Source organism: Oxyura jamaicensis, chromosome 10 (assembly GCF_011077185.1).
Source record: "Oxyura jamaicensis isolate SHBP4307 breed ruddy duck chromosome 10, BPBGC_Ojam_1.0, whole genome shotgun sequence".
Classification (NCBI taxonomy): Eukaryota; Metazoa; Chordata; class Aves; order Anseriformes; family Anatidae; genus Oxyura; species Oxyura jamaicensis.
This window is the reverse complement of record NC_048902.1, coordinates 13,262,676-13,284,531: the sequence shown is the minus strand read 5'-3', so window position 1 is coordinate 13,284,531 and position 21,856 is coordinate 13,262,676. Positions and strand designations below refer to the sequence as shown.

At 47.3% G+C, this 21,856-nt stretch overlaps 1 protein-coding gene across 2 annotated transcripts in view; it reads left to right on the top strand.

Moving 5' to 3' along the window:
* The first annotated feature begins 705 nt into the window (after positions 1-705).
* The window catches only part of FAH (fumarylacetoacetate hydrolase), a 32,273-nt gene continuing 11,122 nt past the window's right edge, over positions 706-21,856 (top strand). The window contains exons 1-14 of one of the 2 annotated variants that reach the window (XR_004753468.1): positions 706-920; positions 3,215-3,325; positions 3,910-4,031; positions 4,922-4,971; positions 6,294-6,384; positions 6,900-6,997; positions 7,256-7,308; positions 8,165-8,264; positions 9,001-9,131; positions 9,814-9,889; positions 10,469-10,515; positions 11,294-11,395; positions 12,401-12,518; positions 16,940-17,099. Coding sequence is in view for 1 of the 2 variants with exons in the window: in XM_035335418.1 (XP_035191309.1) it covers positions 840-920; positions 3,215-3,325; positions 3,910-4,031; positions 4,922-4,971; positions 6,294-6,384; positions 6,900-6,997; positions 7,256-7,308; positions 8,165-8,264; positions 9,001-9,131; positions 9,814-9,889; positions 10,469-10,515; positions 11,294-11,395; positions 12,401-12,518; positions 16,940-17,019 (1,260 nt within the window). In the remaining variant the exon portion in view is untranslated. Of the gene's footprint in view, positions 921-3,214; positions 3,326-3,909; positions 4,032-4,921; positions 4,972-6,293; positions 6,385-6,899; positions 6,998-7,255; positions 7,309-8,164; positions 8,265-9,000; positions 9,132-9,813; positions 9,890-10,468; positions 10,516-11,293; positions 11,396-12,400; positions 12,519-16,939; positions 17,184-21,856 lie in introns of those variants that run through there. The other variant, XM_035335418.1, reaches the window with a different exon arrangement.

The following is a 21,856-nucleotide window of genomic DNA, read 5'->3' as shown; positions in this document are numbered from 1 at the left end:
AAATAAAAAAAAAATTAAAAAGTTGAGCAGCGACTCAGTTCTTGGGCTTGGCAGTCGCAACCCATCTAATTTTTTATTGAAAAGGGGTGGTCTTTGCTATTTAGTTTTAATTCCACAGATACTCCCTCATTGGTTTCTAATTTTCCTGCATATGGGTGTCCCAGGGGTAGGTACAAGCTGGGGCTGGGAGCAGAAAAAGGCAAAAGTCTCCCTGTTCTTTTTTTGTTGTTTGTACATGTTTTTAAGCAATTGGGGCTATCTGGGGAAAATAGGGCTCGGGTACTGCATTACAAAACTGCTACGCACATGAAGTGCGGTTTCAGGTGCAAGTTGTGCAACTTTCTCAGGGTTGCAGGGCTCCTGGGAGATGCCCTGCTCGATCTGGGTTAGACGCGGGCATCATCATCTTGCCGTCACCCCGGCAGGTACACAACCCACGGGAGGCAAACCAGCAGCGTGTCCCTGCTCTGACCGCACCGGCCGGAGCCGTCTGATGGGATGCGGCCACCCGCAAGGATGCAGCCGGTAAAAGGCGGCCCTGGTTTCACGGAAGGGTTTATCAAGCAGGAAGAGCCTGTTTCTCGCCAGGAACAGTTACCAGCTGCTGACTCACACAAACCTCTGGCACTAATTAACCGCGGTGGCTGCCAGCAGGAGCAGGCAGAGGGGTGGGATGGAGACGGGGCTGCGATTGGTTTGGGGCTGGGGACGGAGGGTGGGATTTGGTGCCTCTGTGCTCCCCTTTGCGACATCTGGAGAGGTTCTTCCTTCTAGGTAGGAGCGCAGCAGCCTGGCAGGTCGGGGCTCTGGTTCATAAGCAGGGAGTGCTGGTGTTCAGCATGTCTTTCATCCAGGTAGACAAGGACTCAGATTTTCCTCTCCAAAATCTCCCCTATGGGGTTTTCTCCACTAAGGAGGAGGTGAGTAACAACATGCGTTGCACTGGGGCTGTTGTAACTGCTTGGAGCCTATGAATAAGAGGAGAAATTCTCAGCAACGTGGGATAAGGAAAAGGTTGACAGGCTGGGACATCGGTGCAGGCTTCCTGGTTTGACAGTGAGGCTGTAGCTGGCACGTTGTCTTTTTGCTTAATGTGGTTATTTTTATGACAGCTTCCTTGAAATTGTGCAAAAGAAAGAGAAAGTGTTAACACACCTGAAGAGTGTTTTGGCTAATACATCATACAGTTTTTGTGTGGTTTTGACTGTTAGTGTTTTGTTTGTTTTTTGTAAAATCATTAAATCTGATCCTTTCACATCACTGTTTGCGATGACTTTTTTTTGAACTCAATTCCTCATTTTCTTTGTGATTGGGTATATTTACACCCTCACCCTCAAGAAGCCACATTAAATATCTATTTCCTCTGCCATTAACTCTGTAGCATCCAGTCCCGTTTGCACAATATGAACTGGCATAGGGGGAAAAATTAATTCTGTCCTGTAATAGCTGTATTTTCAAGTGAGTGCCTTGTTCTGTTTTCCTTTAAGAGCCTGCTCTTCATCAGTTTGGTAGAGCTGGGTGCAGAAGCATTAAGCAGGGCACAAAGCATGTCGTTCCATCTCTGCAGCTGACCAGTTGTGGTTTATTGGGCATCAGCATTGCAGCAATGTGTTAAATGTGCTAAAGTCCATAACTGCTATGCCCAGAGGCTACATCGTGAGCCAGGGTCAGGCCTTATATTTGATCTGTCATGTAAGAAAATGTGGCTCAGCCTTTTCCAAAGAAGGTGGCTCCCAGTTCCTATGTGCTGAGCCCAGTTAGGCCAACTGCCGACCTCAGACCTGCAGACACCCGACCGGCCAGAGCCACTGAAATGTGCCCTGGATAAAAAGTGTGATTTCTGGGAAGGAAAAGCTGGAGGACTGCTAACTGAAACTTCGTTATCATCTCTTGCTTGCTGCTGTCTCCGCTTATCAGCACTGGTTCAAAAAAAGAATTTAAACTCAAAGATTGTGTTTTCTGATCTGGTATTTTCCCAAGATAAAATGAGATGGTTCATTTAATCTCTTCCTAGATGTGCATGTTGTTATCTAACAAGTTTGGATTATTTTTCCACCTTCTCCAGTGACTGTTTGCTGAAGAAAACATCTTTGCCAAGATCTTACTAAAAGGCAGAAATTATTTGGGACAATAATGTTTTAAAAGTGGCACAATGTTCCAACAATTCCAGGTTAAAGCAGTTGATGTAATTCCTGACTATCCCAGTTACAAATTAACCTGATATGACCTTTAGAGTTTTCTGCAGGAATGTTTGCTGAATAAATACTTACCATATTTGGAATCTTGCTTAGGAATTTAAGGCTAAAAAATAGGTTTAATAGCATGGATTTTCAGAGATGATTTTCCCATTTTGTTAATCTAGTTTTCATGACGACTGTGACCAGTTTGTCTCTACTTGCTTAAAGGCACAAATAATTGAAATTTTGTCTCTGAACGCAGCAGTGTTTCTATAATTTCCACCCAGCTGTGGCAGAGCTGCAGTGGGACAGTCTGCGCTGCTCCGGCACCGGCACCGCAGGCTCAGCACGCACCCAGCGCAGACCCTGCAAGGACTGCAACAAATGAACGCGGTCTTTGTCCGCGTGCATCTGGCAGGCAAATGCATCCATGGCAATCTCCCATATGCACGGGGAGCTCTTCCTACAGTCAGGATCTACACCAGGGTTTGCCTTCAAGTGGTGGACTGCTGCCGTGCTGTGAGGATGCTCCAGGCAGGGCAGCCTCCTTCGACCTTATGCAGGGATAACGTGGCTGAGCACGATGCACTGCAGTGGAGCACAGAGCACCTTTCCTCAGCTCAGGAGGAGCTGGAGTGTAGAAACACCAATTTATTTCTAATAATACGCACACAAGGATGAGATCAATCCTTCCCATTGTGTCTATGCTGCTGTTCCCCACCTGGAGGAGAAATAGCATCTTCCTTAGAAACCTCTCTATTGTCCTCTCCTTCCCCCAAAAGGCTGGGATGAGGGGAATGTGCTCTTCTACCCTGCAAGTCGGCGACGAGTCTGTGATGATACCTCCAAGCCTTAATGTTTTTCATCAGCCAGCCTTTTCTGCTAGCTGTCAGTAGCAAATGGCTGTGACATTGAGCCCCTGTCCCTGATGAATCCAGCTCCCTGTGATCACTGCGTTCCCCCATGCCCTCTTTGGATGATCTTTGGGTACAAGCATAAACTCTTCTTCTCTTCCCCCTGCTCTCACTGCTTTGCAGCCTCGGCACAGAATTGGGGTAGCGATTGGAGACCAGATTTTGGATCTCAGCGTCATCAAGCATCTGTTCAATGGACCAGCTCTTGCCAAACACCAGCATGTCTTTGATCAGGTATTTATCACAGAGTCTGTTGTTTGACTTTCTGCATGCTTTTTAGATATATCCATGAGAGTTGTTAGCGATGAGCGATGAGATGTAGGCCATGAACTGGAAATGGTGGCTTTTACTGAGCACTGAAGCTCTGTTGGTCCAGTTTTAGCCTGGTGTAACTGTCAAAGAGCAGCATGATGAAGCAACATCACCCAAAACTTGGAGGGGTGAAAGAGAAACATCTAAAATTAGCAAACTATTTCAGACCACCATAAGGCCTTTTCCATCCGTTTGGTTAGCACAGTGCAGAGCAGCACTAGCAGCTTTCCTTTTGAAACTTCGGCTTTGAATCCAAAGCAGAAACAGGAATCCAAATTTCCCAGTCTGGTGCTGGGGGGCACATCTCTGTGGCAGAGCCCAAATCTGGGGCAAATTCCCCCTCAGGGAATGTGGGCCTGTTCCATCGGTTGTGCTCTGCTCTGAGGGAGAACCCATCACTGTGGAGGCAGCCAGGGCAGTGGGGGCCTTTGGGACCCGAAGGGCCTTTTTATGAAGCGAAGCACAGTCTGTTATCTGCCTCCCCGCTCCTCTCTGTCACCCCCCAGCCCACCCTCAACGCCTTCATGGGGCTGGGCCCCACGGCCTGGAGGGAAGCCCGGGCCCTGCTGCGGACGCTGCTGTCAGCCGCCGAGCCAACGCTGCGGGACAACGCGGGCCTGAGGAAACGGTGAGCAAGCGCCGGGCCCGAGGTGTCCAGGCGCCATCTGAGGGGGACTTAACCCAGCGTTGGGGCCTGCTGAGAGCTTCCTGTTCCTCGTTATGTCGCTGGTTAATCCTCTCACCGCCCGCAGATCCGGGGTGTCAGCCCCTGCTTAGGAACACGGAGATTACGCCCTGGGGCGTGCCTGGATCTGCTGCATCCCTACGGAGGGACGAGCTGGGCTCCTGGGCTCTGGGGACACCTGGGGCTCCACACACGCTGTGGCAACCACGGCTTCCACTCGGGAGGTAGCCTCAAGGCCTCCAGTCCATGCCTCTCAGCAGAGCTCTGTCTGTCCAGGCTGTGGCTCTTCTGCCAGGGGGGCGCCCCTCCAGCTGCCCCCAGAAGCCATCTCACTTCGCCAAAACCCAGCCTGTTGGGGCGAAGTGGCTTGAGACACGTGGCAGTGCGTTGGTGCAGGAGGGGAGGGCAGGGCAGGGGACTCCTCCCTGTCCTGCTAGGTGGTGCCCGTGCCAGGGAGTTGTTGAAGCTCTGCTTCCCACAGGGACTTTCCCCGCACACCCCCAGAGCCACAAAACACAGCCTCACCCCTTCCTTGAAGGCAGAGGACAGAGCATGTTTCTTCAAAACAGCCTGCTCCTGCATCCATTTCTCACCTCCCTTGCTCACCGTGATGGGTGCTGCTTTTGGTCGTAACCCTCTCAATAGCAGCAGCCTGTGCAGTCCAAATTTTCCTGCATGCCCCAAACTAGAAAGGAATCACTGCAAGGTTTGGCAAAGCAAATTAAAGATGAAGCTGCTAGAGAGAAATGCTAAGTCCCTTATATGCTTGTAAACCACTTCAGGGTGAGAGCCTCAACTTTGCTGAGAGCTGAAGTCTTTGTCTTTCCTTTCAGAGCATTTGTACCTCAGGCTTCTGCTACCATGCACCTGCCAGCACACATCGGTAAGCCTCCCGGAGCCGCTGGCTGCTCGGCACTGCGCTTTGCTCTTGCCCAGAGGAGCTGCTTTATGTCCAGATTGCTCAGACAGATCAGAGCCGCGACAGGGAGTGGGCTTTGTAGGAGCCAGAAGTAGATTATTGTATGTAATGAATGGTAGGTGCTGTCTGCGGCACAGGAATAGAAAAACCCAGGGAAGCTCAATAGCAGCCAGAAAATTCTTGGATTTTCACTAAATCAGGGTTGTCTGGTGCCACAAAACTCTTGTCATCACCAAAGGCCTTTGTGATTAGAGCCAGGCAGGAAACACTAGTTTGATTTCAAACATTGTCCCCATTTGTCATCAGAAGATAATCCAGATTTTGCAAAGTTTTGCAAGCCAGATACTCAGGCACAGCCTCATAAACAAGCATGAGTCCCTGCCGCCAGGCTGTTACCCTGCATCCCAGCCCACGTCAGGCTGTGGACTGTTTTTGGAATGAGAAGCATCTTCATGATTTTGACAGAAATTTATATCTGAATCAAAACCAGCTCGACCAAAATCACTGGAGGGATGTGACCATCCCCGGATCATGTGAATTTGCCCATTTCCCTACCAAACACTGCTTCACTAGTCTTCTGACCCCTGTGGAGCACAGCGCAGCTGTGGGACATTGTGCCCTCTCCTGCAGGAACCGTGACAACTTCTGCAAAAGGTGCCAGGCTGAATAGGCCCATGCTTCCCCAGCAGACAGCTCGGTGAAGAATTGCAGACCCCGTGCACGCTGCTAGTGAGAGCATGACCCTGGCAATATCCCCTTGCCAGCACCTTGCAGCTGCACATTATTTAGCTTCCTGCAGCGTTTATGTCTTTGTGCTCCAGTCTTGCTTGTTCTGAGAGCGAGCACTGCCTGTATCCCCTGCTGGGGCTGCGAGATAACACACCGAGGCTGCAAAATAATGCAACGAGGCTGCAAATTAACACACCGAGGCTGCAAACGAACGCCAGGCCGCCGAGCTGCTCGCAGCGGCGGCAGCAGAGGGCAGCAGCCGCCCGCCCCGCGCCAGCCCCTGGGTTGTCTTCGCCGGCGGGGTCTGGAAACCAAAAAAGGAGCCGGTTTTGTCATCGTTTTCCAGGCGAACCACATTAATCACCACCCTTATGCTATTCATCACAGCCCCGTAGTAATCATGTGAGATGCTGAATGGCTCCGCTTCACTCCCTGCATCCCCTCCTGCTCTTCTCATCACATATCGTGTGCTTTAGACCCAGTGAATGATGGGCTTTCCCACCGTTGATCCATTTTTTTTTTTTTTTTTTCTTTTTTTTTTCCTTTTTTCCATGCAGGAGATTACACGGACTTCTACTCATCACGACAACATGCCACGAATGTTGGGATCATGTTCCGGGGCAAGGAGAACGCGCTGATGCCCAACTGGTGGGTCACACAGGTGGTTCCCTGGGGCACCTTGTTTTGTACGCTCCTCTGTAGGTATATGTACATTTTTAAAGGTCTGGGTATTTCCGCAAAATACTGATTTCACAGTGGACAAGAAACTGTGAACTTTGAGAGTTTGTCAAGAGCTCAAGAAGAGAAGCAAAAGCCCCATTTCCCCAGCCTGTGCAGGTGCAGCAGCCGCACCAATGGCAATGCACACCTCTGGTTCAAGGGCATATTTACCTAAGAAATTGTTTTGCCATATGACAAGAAACCAAGGTTTAAACTCTGAGGAACTTAGGGGAGCAGTGGCATGGCAGTAGCACAGCTACATGGATGCAGGGTTGTAGTTTGTTCCCATCTTTATCTCACAGCAGGGAAGGTGCAATTGTTTGTGCCCATCCATCAGAGTTCAGGCCTCAAACTTCACACCCTGAGGTGCCTCTGCCCCCAGAAGCGCTCTGGGTGGTGATGCTCCCCGAACTAACCCATACTCCGTGATGCTCTTTCACAAGGCTGCACTTACCCGTGGGTTATCATGGCCGAGCATCTTCCGTCGTGGTGTCTGGGACGCCCATCCGGAGACCTGTGGGACAAATGAGACCCGACAACGGTGAGTCCACGGCAGGCTTTAAAGGTGGCTTCTTACTCATTTTTTAACTTTTATTTTTCCTCCACATTGTACAGCAGTAGGGAGCAAGGGTCTGGGACGCCCAGGCTGGGGTCAGGGCAGAGAGCAAATGAAAGCCCAGAGCTAAATCCATCTTATGTCTGCATGCCAGGCAGCATCGGCCACTTCATTTCTTCTGCATGATGCTTTCATTGCCCTGTCTGCTTCCCTCTCATAGAACACTCTACTTTTTACCCACAGATAAACCTCCGGTGTTTGGTGCTTGCAAGCGTCTGGATATTGAGTTAGAAATGGTAAGACACGCTATTTGCCTTGCCATTGTAATAGACAAATATTAAAGACAGGAAAGAAAAGGTAAATTCAGCTGCTTCCAAAATGAATGTCTTGAGGTCCATTCATTCATTTCGTCTGATAGGTCTGTGTAGCAGGCAACCAAGAGTTCTGTGGTGGAAATCTGCCCTTCTGACGGCCAGGGGAGTTTTAGCTCATTCAGTGCTTTGCTAATTGAGCGTTCAGGTTGGAAACAGCTTGTCTGGCCAGACCTGAGCAACCTGGAAGCATGTGGCATGTTCTTCGTATCAGGCACCAACGCATGCTATCTGGCCAGCAGTTGCCTTTGCCCTGCAGCCAGGATCCTTTAGCAGACACGGGGATTATGGAAGCCCAGACTGCCCGTGCCATGAATCCAGAGCTGAGAAATCTGGAAATTGCTGCGAGTGCCATCCAAGCACCTTGCCCTGGCTAGGAAAATAAAACCTGTGCTGTGGGTGTTGGAACAAAACATCTTTGGTAGGTGCATTTTGTGGCTTAGCCTGGTCCTAAAGGAGAGAGTTTTGTAGGGTTATTGGCTGTAATTTATACAATATATATCATCTGGATTGTCATTAGGGGAGACATTTTGCTCCCATGTTTTGATGCCCTTGTTTAATGGCTGGCTCTTGGCAACACAACGCTCCCAAGCACTTCAAAGCTGCCAGCCTTCAGGAGGGGGTGAGAGAGGGAGTAGGCCACGTTCCTTGTTTAATTGTGTCCGGGAAATGATGCAGAATCACGTCCTGCCCAGCCTTGGTTGTTCATGCATGTAACTCTCTGTATGGTAAAGATTTCTGACTTCAGAAACTTAATCAACACTTTGCTTTTCGACTTCAGGCATTCTTTGTGGGACCTGGAAACAAGTACGGGGAGCCAATCCCTATCAGCAGAGCCCATGAGCACATCTTTGGGATGGTCCTTATGAACGACTGGAGCGGTAACCAGCACTGCGGGCATCTGCCTGGAGGGGGGGATCACAGCATCGTGGGAAACCCTAGATATGGATGAAGGATGTCTTTTAATAACAGATTAGGGGGCATTGATATCACTGGGTGTAGTCGAAAGGGATCAAAATGAAACTACCTGCACTTCTCAAGCTCTTTCTAAACCCGTCTTTGATCAATCAGTAGAACCAGTGATGGCTGCCTAATGAAGATTTATTTACTTATGAAGGAGCTAATATCCATCTAGTTTCTTCTGAGCAGGGATGGAGCAGCCCTAAGGATGGTGATTTCATGAGAGGATTGATTCCAGTGTCAGGATTAGGGAAAGGATTTGACAATCACAAATCCCTCTCTCTGTTCAGAGATTTAAGCAGACAAAAGCATTGTTATCGAGGTGAAATTAGCCCTATGGCTGGCACAGACTCCTGGCTGGGTGTCCATTAACTAAACTGGGGAGGCAAATGTGGTTATCTGTGGATGGCCTGGTTTACTTTAATTATCCCCGCCTTTTCTTCCTAATCTAGCCTGTCTGGGAAATTTGGTGTGAGGGTTGGAAAGGGATGGATTTAAATCAAGGTTTGGGCACAATGGCTGGAAATGGGTGGCAATGACATTTCCAGTCCATGCAGCTGGTTCTGTAGCTGTGCAGAGATCTGTGTCTTTAACCAGTGTGAAAGCTCACAACAATAAGTGTGTTTAATGGCGTTGCTTTCAATTTTCCCTTCCTAGCTCGTGACATCCAGAAATGGGAATATGTTCCTCTGGGCCCGTTCCTGAGCAAGAGCTTTGGCACAACCATTTCACCTTGGGTTGTCACCATGGAAGCTCTCATGCCATTTGTGCTGCCCAACCCTGTCCAGGTTAGCAAGGGGAAGACTTGAACCTTTGAAGAGTTTACAAGCATGATCCTGCTTCCAAACGCACAGAGGAACCTTGAGCTCTTTGAGTCAAATGCTGATTGATGTCACTGGCAGGGCCATATGGCACCCTGACTGCCATCCTGCCTACTCGAGCAGGGCAGAAAAATCAGCTCCTTCAAAACATCTTGAAAATAAACTGATCAGAGAGCTTCTTGGTAGTGCTTAGCATTCAAGAAGCACTAGAGAGAGAGAGAGAGGACTCATTCCAAAACACTTTGTTCAAATGTTTCCAGTTGTCTGTGTTATGTAGGCGTTTAGTTAAAATGGAAAAAGATAATGAAGGTCTCACAGAGAATTTGCCATCTTCTCTGTGCAGGCAGAGAACAAAGTTGTGCTAGAACCATATTTGTTTTGGATTAACATCCATGCCATAGTGATGGAGAGGGATTTTGGAGCCCAAGTGCAAAAAAGAGAATCTGGATCTGTGGATATCACATCAAACTCAGAAAGGTCTTTAAAAACATGTGCATGAGAGCAAGAAAAGCAACAATCTGAACAGTAATAGTGGTAAAGTAAATGGAGCGTGCAGCACAGCCTGCATAAACAAAAAGTCACCAGGAAAGGCTCATGGAATTTTTCCTTTCTGCTTGTTTAGACTGACATGCCTTTCATATGTTATTAGGATCCCAAGCCACTTCCCTATCTTCAGGATGAAGAGCCCTACACTTTTGACATCAATCTCTTTGTTGCCATTAAAGGTACAGCAATGCTGAGCAAGTTATAAAGCTGAAATTGCCAATTAAGGACTGCAGGACCCACCGGGTACTCCAGACAATTTGCTCTCGGCTCTGCAGTGTTCCTTTTTGCCTCTGTCGGGGAAAGAAGGAAGCTCCTTGTGCTCCCCATTGGCCATGCAGTGATGCACCTAGGAGGAAATGCTGCCCACCCGGGGCTTGCAGATGGTCAGCTCATGAGGAGGAGGGTCCCTGCGGGGGCTGCCTACAGGGCATGGAAGGAGCAGCTGTCCATGACTGTCAGATTTAAGCCCAGCACAGCCCCCAGCTAATGGCTCTGCTGAGCAGGAGGTCTAGTTGCTGCTCCTGTAGTAGAGTAGAGAATAGGAAATGGGTAGCTTGATGTTACCCTGGTGCCAGCCACACGCTTGTTTTCTGTGAAATGCTGGCCTTCATAAGGGAATGGAAAATGTTATTGCTTCTTTGCTGCAAGGGATCGCAGTGATAAAAGGAGTCATCCATCTGTAAAATGAAAAGACTCTAGCATCAGTCATCCAACACAAACGAGTTGTTTTCCTGTTTCTTATTTTTTATTTTCCTCAGGAGAAGGAATGAGCACGCCAACTACTATATGCAGATCCAATTTCAAGGTAAGACCTCGGTCTCTTGCCTCTGCTGGAAATCTTGCTGATGCCATCAGCTCCAGTTTGGTGCCCGAGCACAGAACAAGGGAGCAGCTCCTCCTGCTGCTTGGCTTAGGAGTCAGGCAAAGGCAATTGCCTCTTGCTGTGCCAAGGTGGAAGAGAGCCTCGCAGTCACAGCTGGTAATTTCCACATGGACACAGCTGCAAGCCCAGGGCTGTCCTCGATGCTGCGTGGGCAGGGTGGTGGCTGTGGCGGTGTGGGCTGATGGGGACATGGTAAGCCAGGGGGCGTGTGGACCAGCTGCAGCACGTCTCAGTCAATTTTGTATTCGCATGTAGTTCTGTGCATCTCTAGTAATTACTTTAATCAGTAAATCAGTAGTCAGCAAATCAACAATTAGGAGATTTTTCTATAAGCCTACTGGGCCTGACCATGGATCCTGTGTTAGCAGTGCTGGCCTTAAAGAGAAAGAAAAGGAGAATTGACATCTAACTGAAAGAGATTTTAAGGGACTAAACTGCAATTTAAAGTCTGAATTTTAGATGCACATAACAGCTCCTTGTCATCATTTAGAAAGCAATCAGCCAGGCCACAGTAACTATTAAAAATATAGCACCAAGTAGCTGTGGATGTTACTTTTAGGCTGCTGAAGGTTCCTGATTAAATAAGGGAATTTCTTTTGGGGGCAGTGTGAGCAGCATCATCCAGAGAATGCAATACCTCCTGCACAGGCATGCAAGAGGTTTGTCCTTCATTGCTTTAGCCTCCTTCTCCCTTCCGCAGCACATGTACTGGACCATGAAGCAGCAGCTGGCTCACCATTCAATCAATGGGTGCAACCTCAGGCCTGGCGACCTCCTGGCATCAGGAACCATCAGTGGGCCTGTGAGTGTTCAAATACCGATAGCCACGGTTACCTGGTCAGTAGCCCAAACCCGACAGAGCAGGGCTTTGGGTCAAAGTCCTATTTGGATTGGGCAGCCATGAAAATGCCTGCAGTTCCTTCCTAGGCATTTCAGGCTAATGGGTTTGCAACCATTCACACTGAGAGAAGTTATTTGTTTGTTGGTTTTTTTTTTTTTTTTTTTTTTTTTTTTAATATCTCCTGTGTTCCTTTCCCTAAGAACTATTTAACTCTAGATGCAAATTAATTTCTGTGTATAAGCATCCACGCAAGCCTATTTTTGCTTGATGACATGCAGCTTTTAAAATTGTTATTATTTCTGAGGGTAATATTAAAGGTGCATGGGTATAACTTGTAGTTTCTCTCATACTACATCTATGGACCTAGCTTCACAAGCTATTATTCTCCTTGTACACACAGTTGTTGCAATATCTGAGTAAGGTATTGGCACTTGCTGAAACATCAAATATAAATGCTCTTCACGCTGTCTGGAACACAGCTTCAGGGGAAGTGGTTTCCAGACAGGGTTACCTGTACTTCCATTTTGAGCACTCCTGAAGTGCTTTCTGCTTCCTCTAACTCATTGCACTGCAGATTGACACTGAAGATGCACAAACCTTTGCCAGCTTTGCTCTTCTGAAGAACAAAATGTAAATAAAACCGTGAACCACAGCTACATGAAAGCAGTGGATTTGCAGGAGTGCCCTATATTTGTTTCCCTTTTTTGTAGCAGGCTCAAACTTATCTTAAAGGTTTAGGACTATTTTAAACGTAGCAGATAAAGTCTGGAAGGCATGGCTGCTTACAGTGAGCAAGGAATTAAAATGCAAAGGCAAAACAATAAGACAGTGTATCAATGAATCAAATCAACAACAGGACTGCAGTCTGTATTTTTATGTATTTGTGAATCTACATCCAGCAGCAAGTAGCTTAGCAGTGGGACAGGTGCTAAAGAGCTACTTATTCATTGATAACTTTTGCTGCAGGAACCTGAGAGCTTTGGCTCCATGCTGGAGCTGTCTTGGAATGGGACAAAAGAAATCCCCCTTGGCAGTGGACAGTCTCGTAAATTCCTGCAGGATGGAGATGAAATCATTTTAACAGGTAATGGCCAAGCTCCTGCTCTTACACTGTACCTAAGAGATGTTTCCAGATGTTGATGGCAGTGGCACAAGTCCCCAGCAAGGACACAGGATGTGCTCCATGTGCCTGCTGTGCAGCCCCAGCTGTTTCCATCCCACCTACCAGCAGGTAAAAGGAAGCAGATAGAAATTTCCCTGCAATAAATGCTTTCTGGGTTAGTTTATTTGCTTTGCTAAGTGAGTGAATGGCCTCGCTATGTCTCTGTGTGAGTGCTAATGGGATGTTGGAGTAGATTTGCCTTTATGGGTTAAAATACCCTGGGACTAGCATTATCTGATTAATTGTTGCCACCATGGTCTGAATTTGCAAAGCTTGGCAAATCTTGAAAAAAGTCATTTTGCAAATAATATTTCATTGGTGATATATGCCTATCCAATTTAATGGGTTGCAAATTCAATATGTAGGAAGTAGCATGAAGCCTACTAGAACAGCTGACCAGGTCCCCCCAGAAAAGGGCTGCACTTGAGAACTCTTTCATTCTGGGCCATGGTTTTAATTTTCATTTTGAGAAACTAAGGATTTTATGCATTAAAATCTGACATGGTCTTTTGTGATCCAGATCCCACTCCTACCTCTTTTTAATCCACAGTCCAGTGCAAGACAAATCTATTTTTCCTTTCCTCTCATCTTGTCAACCCCGTTACGGCTTTGAGGTGACAAAGTGTTGGCAAGAACAGTCATGTGAAACTTTTATTCAAACATCTTGCTACGTTGCCTACTGAAGTTTTAGAGAATATTTGGTGGGATTTTGTGCATCAGCAGCTCCCACTCTGAGACCCAGCCAGTAACATGCCTGGCTCTGAAGCTCTGAGAAAACATTCACAAATGTGATGTAGGCCAGAGAAAATGTGAGTGAGTAATATCTATGCAGTAACTTGAAGGATGTGAAAGTGTGATGTAGTATGTGTTCACAGGTCTTTGCCTACTTAATCCAGCCCACATGGTAATAAGAATAGATGGGATTTGTCAATAGAGGCATTGCCATCTGCCTGCATCTCCTAGTGCTGGTGTTTGCAAAAGCATGGGCTACTTTGTTTTCTTTCTGCACTACGAGGCATTTACTTCACACCCCTTGGTATCTTCATTTAAACTTTCTGTCTCCCCAAGCAATGATCCAGATACCAACACTAAGCCTCACAGCAGGATGCAATAGGCAAAAGGGACAGTAAGACTGTGGCATGTGCTGCAAGCTGTGATTGCCTGATCTAGTTAATGCAGGTAAAATCAAAGGTCCTTTACCTAGTTGTGTTTCAACCACAGAGGTGTTTAATTGAAGAAAACCCAACATGGTAAAGCATAAGCACATCTAAACAAAACATGAGCCTGAAGTTAAGCAGGACACATGTTGGAGCGGCGTTCATCGCAATGCTGAAAGGGATGAAGCAACAAAATCCAGCAGCACGCATGTAGGTGCACACCCCACAGTCCGCAGCACCTCCCCTCTGAGATATTCAGCATGAGGAAGAAGAGGGTTTGCACACAGGAATGGCCACTGGGCCTGCCCATCTGGTTATGTATAAGCTACATATATATGCTGGTTGAATGGCTGGGGTTTTGTTTGTTTGTTTTAGGGTGAAACATCAGAGTTAGGTTGTGCTAAACCTTGGGAAGAGCACTGCCCTACTGTCCTAGCTCTTTGCCAGGGCTTGACTGGCTCTGATCGCCCTCAGTTGAGGCAGGAGGTGATAAGAACCAGGAACACTGCAAACCAGCTGGGGGTAAATGACTGCCAGACACATGCTGTATTTAGCTTTTAGAAACTAGTCAAAATGCACAAAACTTTCCCACACAACTCCTTGCTGGAAAACAGCTTTTTTGTGCTGTAGTTATCACTCACCATGTATCTGAGTGGTGGTTATGGGCTATTCTTGGCCAAGACTTTCAGGAATTTTGCCAAAGCAGTCTAAAAATTCTCATTCTTTCAGAAACATTTTTAACAAAAAGCAAGGACCTTTCTGTGGAGAAAAGTATGGCTGCATTCCAGTCTGCCAGTGATGGCTGTGTGAGCAGTGCCAGTGTGGCCGCAGCCCCAGTGCCTCCAGTCTGGCAGCCCCCCTACTGGGTTTGAATTTCTGTGAGGTGCTGCCAGCTTTGCAGAGCAAGGTGTTGAGACAGCTGGAGATTGAGATGTACTGGAGGGAGATGGAGACAGAGGTACCAGGGAGTCCCTGGTACCTCTGACATACTTCAGCCCTCAAACAAGCCTTTGTATATTCATGCTGCAGTGTGTAGATGTCTGATGCTGCTGTCCATTGCCCTCTAGAGGTGCAGGTCTCTCTCAAGTAACTATTCCAGCAACCCTAAATTAGGGCACAATTAGGTGTATGAATGTCCCTTTGGAGTTCCATGCTGACATCCTGATCTGCAATGAGCACCTTGTGGTTTGGGAGCTGCGGGCACATGGTGTCTAGCCGAAGGACAATGGGACTAGACTGTGACCCATGCTGACCTTCATGCCCAGAGCAAGAATCCTTAATGTCTTTTGGTATGATGACGTTGCTGTTAGCCTGGGTGAAAGCACCGCTGCCCCAGGAGGACGGTCTCACGTCAAGCAGCCTGCTGTGCTGTTTCAAACCAGCTGCAGTTTGTGGTGATGGGGGCATCACGCCATTCACGAGAGCCATGTGCTGCTGGGACTGCCTGCTGGGACAGCTTGGGACATGCTCCTATTTAGTGATGTATGACTGATCCAGCACCTTAGGGCACCCCTGAGGCAGGGCTGGTGCTATTTCATCCTCTCCCCAGGCAGCACCACTAGCTCTTGCCAAGCGCCCAGCCCATAATTCCTAGTCTCCCATTTCAACTTTGTGTTTTTGCTCACTTTCATCTCCTCTCACTTCATAGGAACCATTTCAGTGCTGTACTGCACAAAATAAGAGAAATACTCTGTTCCAAAAAGTACATCTTGGGGAGGGAGCCCTGTTAGCGATGGCTCGCTGAGGGTGTGCAGCAGCCGGCTGCACAAACCTCGCCGCAGCTCCTTGGCACGCTGCTCCGGCCGACACTGCTGGCAGCACAGAGCTGGCTTTGTGAAATGTGCCGCTCTTTGGTGCTGCTCTAAATCACAGTTGACAGCAGGGATAACTAAACTGGACTGAAATAATAAGCCAGTGCTCAAAGGAAAGCTGGCAACAGAGCCTGATGAGAAAAATGGAAAGTGAGCTGAGCCTCAAAGCAAGCATCTTACTCCAGTAATGTTGAGAATTGAGGATGGCCTAGCAGGTAGTGGGAGGATGTCTGCGGGCCGGCTGTTATACAGGTACTTACAGACACTGCTGTCCTCAGGAAAACTTCATCTCTGCCCGACCGTGACAGCAGTGCTGGTGGGCTGCCACTGGCAGGGTCTGTCCTGCTGCAGCCTGAGCCCACTCACCCTCCTCTTCCTCCCCTAACCCCCCTGCAGGTGGGGATCGGGGGTTGAGCTCTGTTGTGTTCACATCCCTCTCGGCTCCTCGAAGGCAGCTGGCTTTTATCACATGCGGGGAAGATGATGTATTCCATTATTTTAGGAAACCCATCTCTAACTATGAAATCAGCACAGCATATGCCACTTGTGTCCTTCCTTTGATCAGCCGTTGCTAGCAGAGAGCTGCAGTAGGTCTCCTCAGCTGCTTCTTTCCAAAATAGTCTTCCCAGATGGGCCAGGAGCCCCTCGCTGTGTCCGCTCCCTTGCTTCCCCTGCAGCTGTGCTGCAGATGCTGGTTTGGCCCGTGGCAGCGAAGGCTGTAGTGGCACCTGTGTCACCGTGTCACCTCTTCCATCGGTCTGCACCCTCCTGCAGTGGGACATGTCGTCACAGACCAGTAGCTTCAGCATCAGCCAGCACACTTGTGGTGTCTGTCTGCCCAACAGATGATAATAGGATATTTTGCGTTACTTACTGAGTTTCTCGTGGAACTATGCTGCTTTATTTAGGTCCTGTCGTTTGGGGGCTTTTAATGACCATCCCTCTGGTTCTAAGCACCCCAATGTCCCATGAGTAGTCCTACTGGTGCAGAGAGAGAACCCAGGTTTGGTTTAGTAATTGCAAGGCTGAGGCAGCCACAAATCAGATTGATGATGCTGCAGGTTGGGTTTGAAAACAGGAATATTGCACATCTTGTTTGTACTTTGATCATATTCACTGAACTTGTATATTGCTGTGTTGCACTTTTTTTTTTTTTTTTAACAATCCTGGCCTATTTGAACTTTTTTCCACCATTGCATTTCTGAAAGTTTTTATTTATCAGTCAGACTTTAAAGCTACTGTACTCTTAACCTCAGCTATCCACCTAAGGATACTTCTACTCATTTTTGGTCTCTTTGTGTCTTTATATACTGCAATTCTTGATAAAACCCTGCTGTCCTCACACCACAACCTGCCTCTTCTTTTCTGGCACCAGGTTACTGCCAGGGGAGCGGCTACCGTGTGGGGTTTGGCCAGTGCTCAGGAAAAATCCTTCCAGCCGTGTCAGGTCCGTGATGACTGCAGTAAGGTGGTGTCCAAGGAGGAAGAGAAGAAGGAGGAGAAGGAGGACCAACCCCCCTGACTCTAATAGAAATGCTACTTTACTCAGATTTATTATTTTTATATGAGTGATTGAAATCTTACTGTTTTTAATTATCAATAAATATCTTCAAGATGAATGTGGCTCTGTGGTGTGATAAGAAAAGGTTTTCAATGCTAGCTTAATGTTCTTGGAATGAGAATAGGGTGATTTAAAGAGAAAGTGAGATTTTTATCTCTTCTGTATTAATATTTTTATCACAGCTATAAAAAGGTCTTCAAATAAACTTAAATATTCAGAGCACTGGGTTGATGATACCAGCAGAGATTGAATGCTGACTTCTGGTTTCTCCAGTGTTCATATTCTGATGAAGGCAAGTTTCAGATGGAAGCTCAAAGCCTGTGAACCCTTCCAAGAGCTACAGGAGCATTCCCTAAACTAACACGTAACAAAGCAATTGGCAAATGTGATCATCGATGCAACTGAAAGGACAGGAAAGCGAAACAACAAGGCACTAAACAACCTTTTAAACAGAGTGAAAACAAATCATGCTGTACCAAAGGCTGTGCACCAGCTTCCCTGGTGTTAGGGAAGGAAGCAGCATCACTGTGGTGGCCAGTGCTGTCCCCAGGCACCCAGCAGTGGTGGTCCCACCTTGTCACCCTGCAGGGGCCATGACATAGAGGAGGTAGGCCCCCCTCCTTTGTGCCACCCAGTGCCATGGCAGCTCCTTGCAGCGGGCAGCAAACAAAGCCACACAACACTTTTCTCAAGTGTAACGGGCATCTGCCACGTCCTGCTGGCCTACAAATCAAATTAACTCCGTGGCTGAGTGCCAGATCACATCAATTAGAGGGTATTACTGACTGAAGGAGCTCGGGATAATGAACTCTGGTACGGTGCAAGGGAAACTCGCTAAATATTTGCTTGTTCCTCAAAGTGAAGGGGCTGATGAGGCTGCTGGCTTCATGCAGGGACAATAGGATGAGCTGTTTTCCATGGCTGCCCAATTGCTCCTATTGAGGCCTGCGGGTAATTTTGGGCAATGTGCCCCCACAGCATCGCCACCTACAGCTGCAGCTGCATCCCAAGAGCCAGAACCCCTGTGCTGGGGTTGGTGGACAGCAGGAGGGTTGGCTATATGGAGCTTTTGAGTTCAAAAGTCTTGTTTGTGGAGCTCCCTGTAGGAGAGGGTCTGGGCCATCCACTTCAAAGCCTAGGCAATATGGCATCGGGCCATGCTGATATTTAATGTCATCCAGGGGGAGTATCCAGTACTCATCGGGAATGTGACCCCTTGTCCAGGCAGGAGAGAAAAGTGAATTTGGAATGAAGATTAATGAAAAAATGTGACAGAGTGGATAAATCACTGCAACGGGGTGTGTTTGCTGAAATGGGCTCTCTTCCAGGCAGCCTCAGTGTGCAATAATAATAGTCCCTTCCACGCATGATACTGGGAGGATCATCCCTAAATCAATTTAAAATTTTAGCCAAAGACATTCCACTGTTACCAGAAGGGATGGCCTGGCCAGGAAAACAGTGGCTCTTTGTTTATCAAGAAAAAGTATTTTTTTTCTTCTGGTTCTTGTGGATACTCTGAATTGGACTACTAGACAAATATTTAATTTATTGTACTCTGACTCGGTTGTCAATTGATAGGATGCTTTGTGCTCTCTTTTGACCCCAAAAGACAACCACAAATTGACACCTTCCCTCTTGGCTTTAGAAATAACTTGTTCTGTCCTTGATGCAAAGCCGTGGCAGCCCCATGTTGTGGCTTTGTCACGATGTCACAGTCCCACAGAAGCTAAAAAGGGGGGGAAATATTTTTTATACCCAAGGTGACCACATTTCACCTCCAGGAGGAAGACGTGGGCCTGGTTTTGGTGTGCTCTGCGGGGACGGGGAGCAGGCCCGGCAGGCCCAGGCTGCCCACAGCACGGATCCCCACCCCTGCCTGAGATGAGGGTATATCTGCACTGCAATGTCCCCAAAATCACATTGTTTTCACTTGGTAAGGAACCAGCAGTGCTACACGCACTGTAGTACCACAAAGAAAGCTCTGGAAAACACCCAGGTGCTCTGGGCACCTCCTGAGGGCTCAATTTCACTTGGGGCAGCTGTGTCTACTTTGTGGGCTCAGACTTTAAAAGATGAAGGTGCTAGAAGCCCCATTTCTTTTTTGGGGGGGGAAGACATCTGTAGGGGTGGAAGGAAGCTGAGGCCTCAATGTGAGGCCCTTGGAGCAGGAGGGTGCTCAGGGGCTCTCAGTGAAGTGTGTAGACCTGGTGTTGAGAGGAGTTTATTTTTTGAAGGGACATTTGAAATGGCTTCCATGGCTTCCCGCTCTCTCTAGAGAGCTTCCTCTGTGCTTCTGGAAGCTTTTGCTGCAATTAGATTTGAGCGTGGCTCTCTTTGCTTCCAGAGTTGATTACTTTTAATTCAATATAAGTCTGCTTTCATTAGGTTTCTTGTATACCAGCTTCCAACAACAATGAAAGGAAAAAAGCGAAACCCAGAGCTCCTGCTCCTCTGCTGTGTCATAGCACCAAGTTTACCACCTGGATGTAGAAGAAGAAATTCCTCCTTGCCTCTTCAGAGGCCTGGAGGAAAAGTAGAACTCATTCAGGTGGCCTTGTTTGGAGTGTGCAATATTGCATGGGAAGGGAGCTGCTGCCTCTCTGGGCAGAGGAGAGGGAAAAGCACAGCTGATGGAAACCTCAGCTTCAACGCTTGCCTGGAGCTCCCACCACTCTGGTGAGTTTTTTGAGGCAATTTCCCACTGCCATCCTGGGGGTGAGTAGTGGGGGGACCTTGGCATCATGCTGCTTTATAATGACATAGTGAATCACATTCCTGTACCTTAATCCATCTGGTTTTATTGTGCTGTTAAAAAAGCTAAGGGCAGCTTCTGGTTGATACTGTTTAAGATCCATCTTTTTCTAGATCAGAGTGTCGGTTGGTGTGCAATGAAAGTGCTGGGTATAATTTATGATAGCACTGTGGTATAAATGAGTGGCAAAAGAAAAGAGCAGAATAAAAACCTAAAGCATAGTTCTGAATTTAAGCAAAACAATGGATTTTCAGTATGAAATAGTGGCCTTTTGCACCAAAAAAATATTTTTCTGTAGAGGTTCTAATTAGAAATTGATGTGATATGATGAGAAAAACATTGGTGTTGATGAAAGCAGTCAGGTCAGCAATACTCCTAATTCCTTTATTAGCCAGGCAGTAATTATTCAAAGTATAATGCTTCCAGTGGCTGTTCAGGGTCAAGGTAGTGACTTTGCTAAAATGGGCACTGCTGATAATGATATTCACATAGGTTTTGGCCTTAAGCAGGAATATGGGAGGCCATTTTTCAGGCTTGATTGCAGCTTCTGTCCAGGATGCTCACATGGTCACTGCTTAGTGAGAGAGAGGGAGAGTGCTTCTAGAACCTTAAAATTGATTTAAAGCTTTGGAAGTCTTTGGAAGTACGCAAAGAACATGCTGAAGCACTGGCCCCATCTTGCCCTATACAAACCAGTTATGAGTAGCACAGCTGCTGCTTGAAAAATCCATTTAGTTTTAAATATAAAATATATTTTAATAAAGTTCTCTTTCCTTATGGATTCAGCATGCTTAATGCAATTTCAATATATTTTGACTGATTTGTGATTTTCCTCCAAGTTGCCTGGCCAAGTCCCAGTCATAAACACTGAGCTTTGCAACTAACATTTCCTAATACTGCTGTGAGCTGACTGAGTTGAACCCTGAGAGTAAATGCATCTAGGAGTTTTAAGCTATGCATTGTTTTAAAAATATATGTGTGATCACTGTTTTTCTTCTGGTTAGCAAAAATGAATGCTGGCCAGAGGGCATTAACTATTTTTAAAGAAAATATATTTAAGTGCAAATGCAAAGTAACGTAGATTGAAATCAAGAATTCCCATGGCTGCATTAAGACATGGTTAAAATTCAGGATTTAATATCCTTTATTTAAATCAATTCACCCGAGATGTAAAACCACAGGACAGCTAAGACAAGTGGTTTGAAGGCTGGCAAATCTGGGCTGACAGGGTCAGAGACAGCGATGGGAAGCAGAGGAAAAGAGGAATTTAAATTGCCCGGCCTGCATTAGGCAGCGCTTTCACAGCATGAGCAGCTCAGCCAGAGCTGTTGTGATGGTGCTGAATGCACTGAATATGGCCCGAATGTGCTAACGGGGATTGTGTGCAGATAATGCAAGGGGCCAGCATCAGTCTGGCTCTGGGGAAGTTGAATTTGTGGCTGTCTGGAAAAGGCACTGCCTTCACCTCTTGTGCGCTCCATCTGTCTTCTAGGGTACCATTGATGGCTGATAAAGCGAGGCTGGTCAATAGGCAGGGTCTCTGTGCTCACCTCCTCCTTAGGTGTGCTGTGGAGACCACTGGAGTCTGAGCACGGTGTTTTCTCCCTCCAAGTCCTGTGTTGGCCTGGCTTCTGAGCTCCAGCCGCATGGGCTGAAGTTACCTTCTGAGACCGCAAGGGTCCAGTGGGACACCTTTAGATGCTGCAGCAGTGTTTGTGTGGTTCTTGGCTGGCATTGGTCCCTGTTTCCTTCAAAAACAAACAAAAAAAACTTTATGCTCACTGTTTTCTGGGGTGTCTACCCAAATTCAGCCACTGCTGGCTTCAGTTCAGGTCTGATCTTACTAGCCCTAGTAGCTGCTCTGAAAGCAGCATGGAGGTTCCAGTCTGTTTCTGACTAGGACACGGTTAATGATTTATCAGGTTTTTGTTTCTGTGGCAAGCTGGGTTGCAGGCACGAAGATCTCTCTGCCAGAGGAC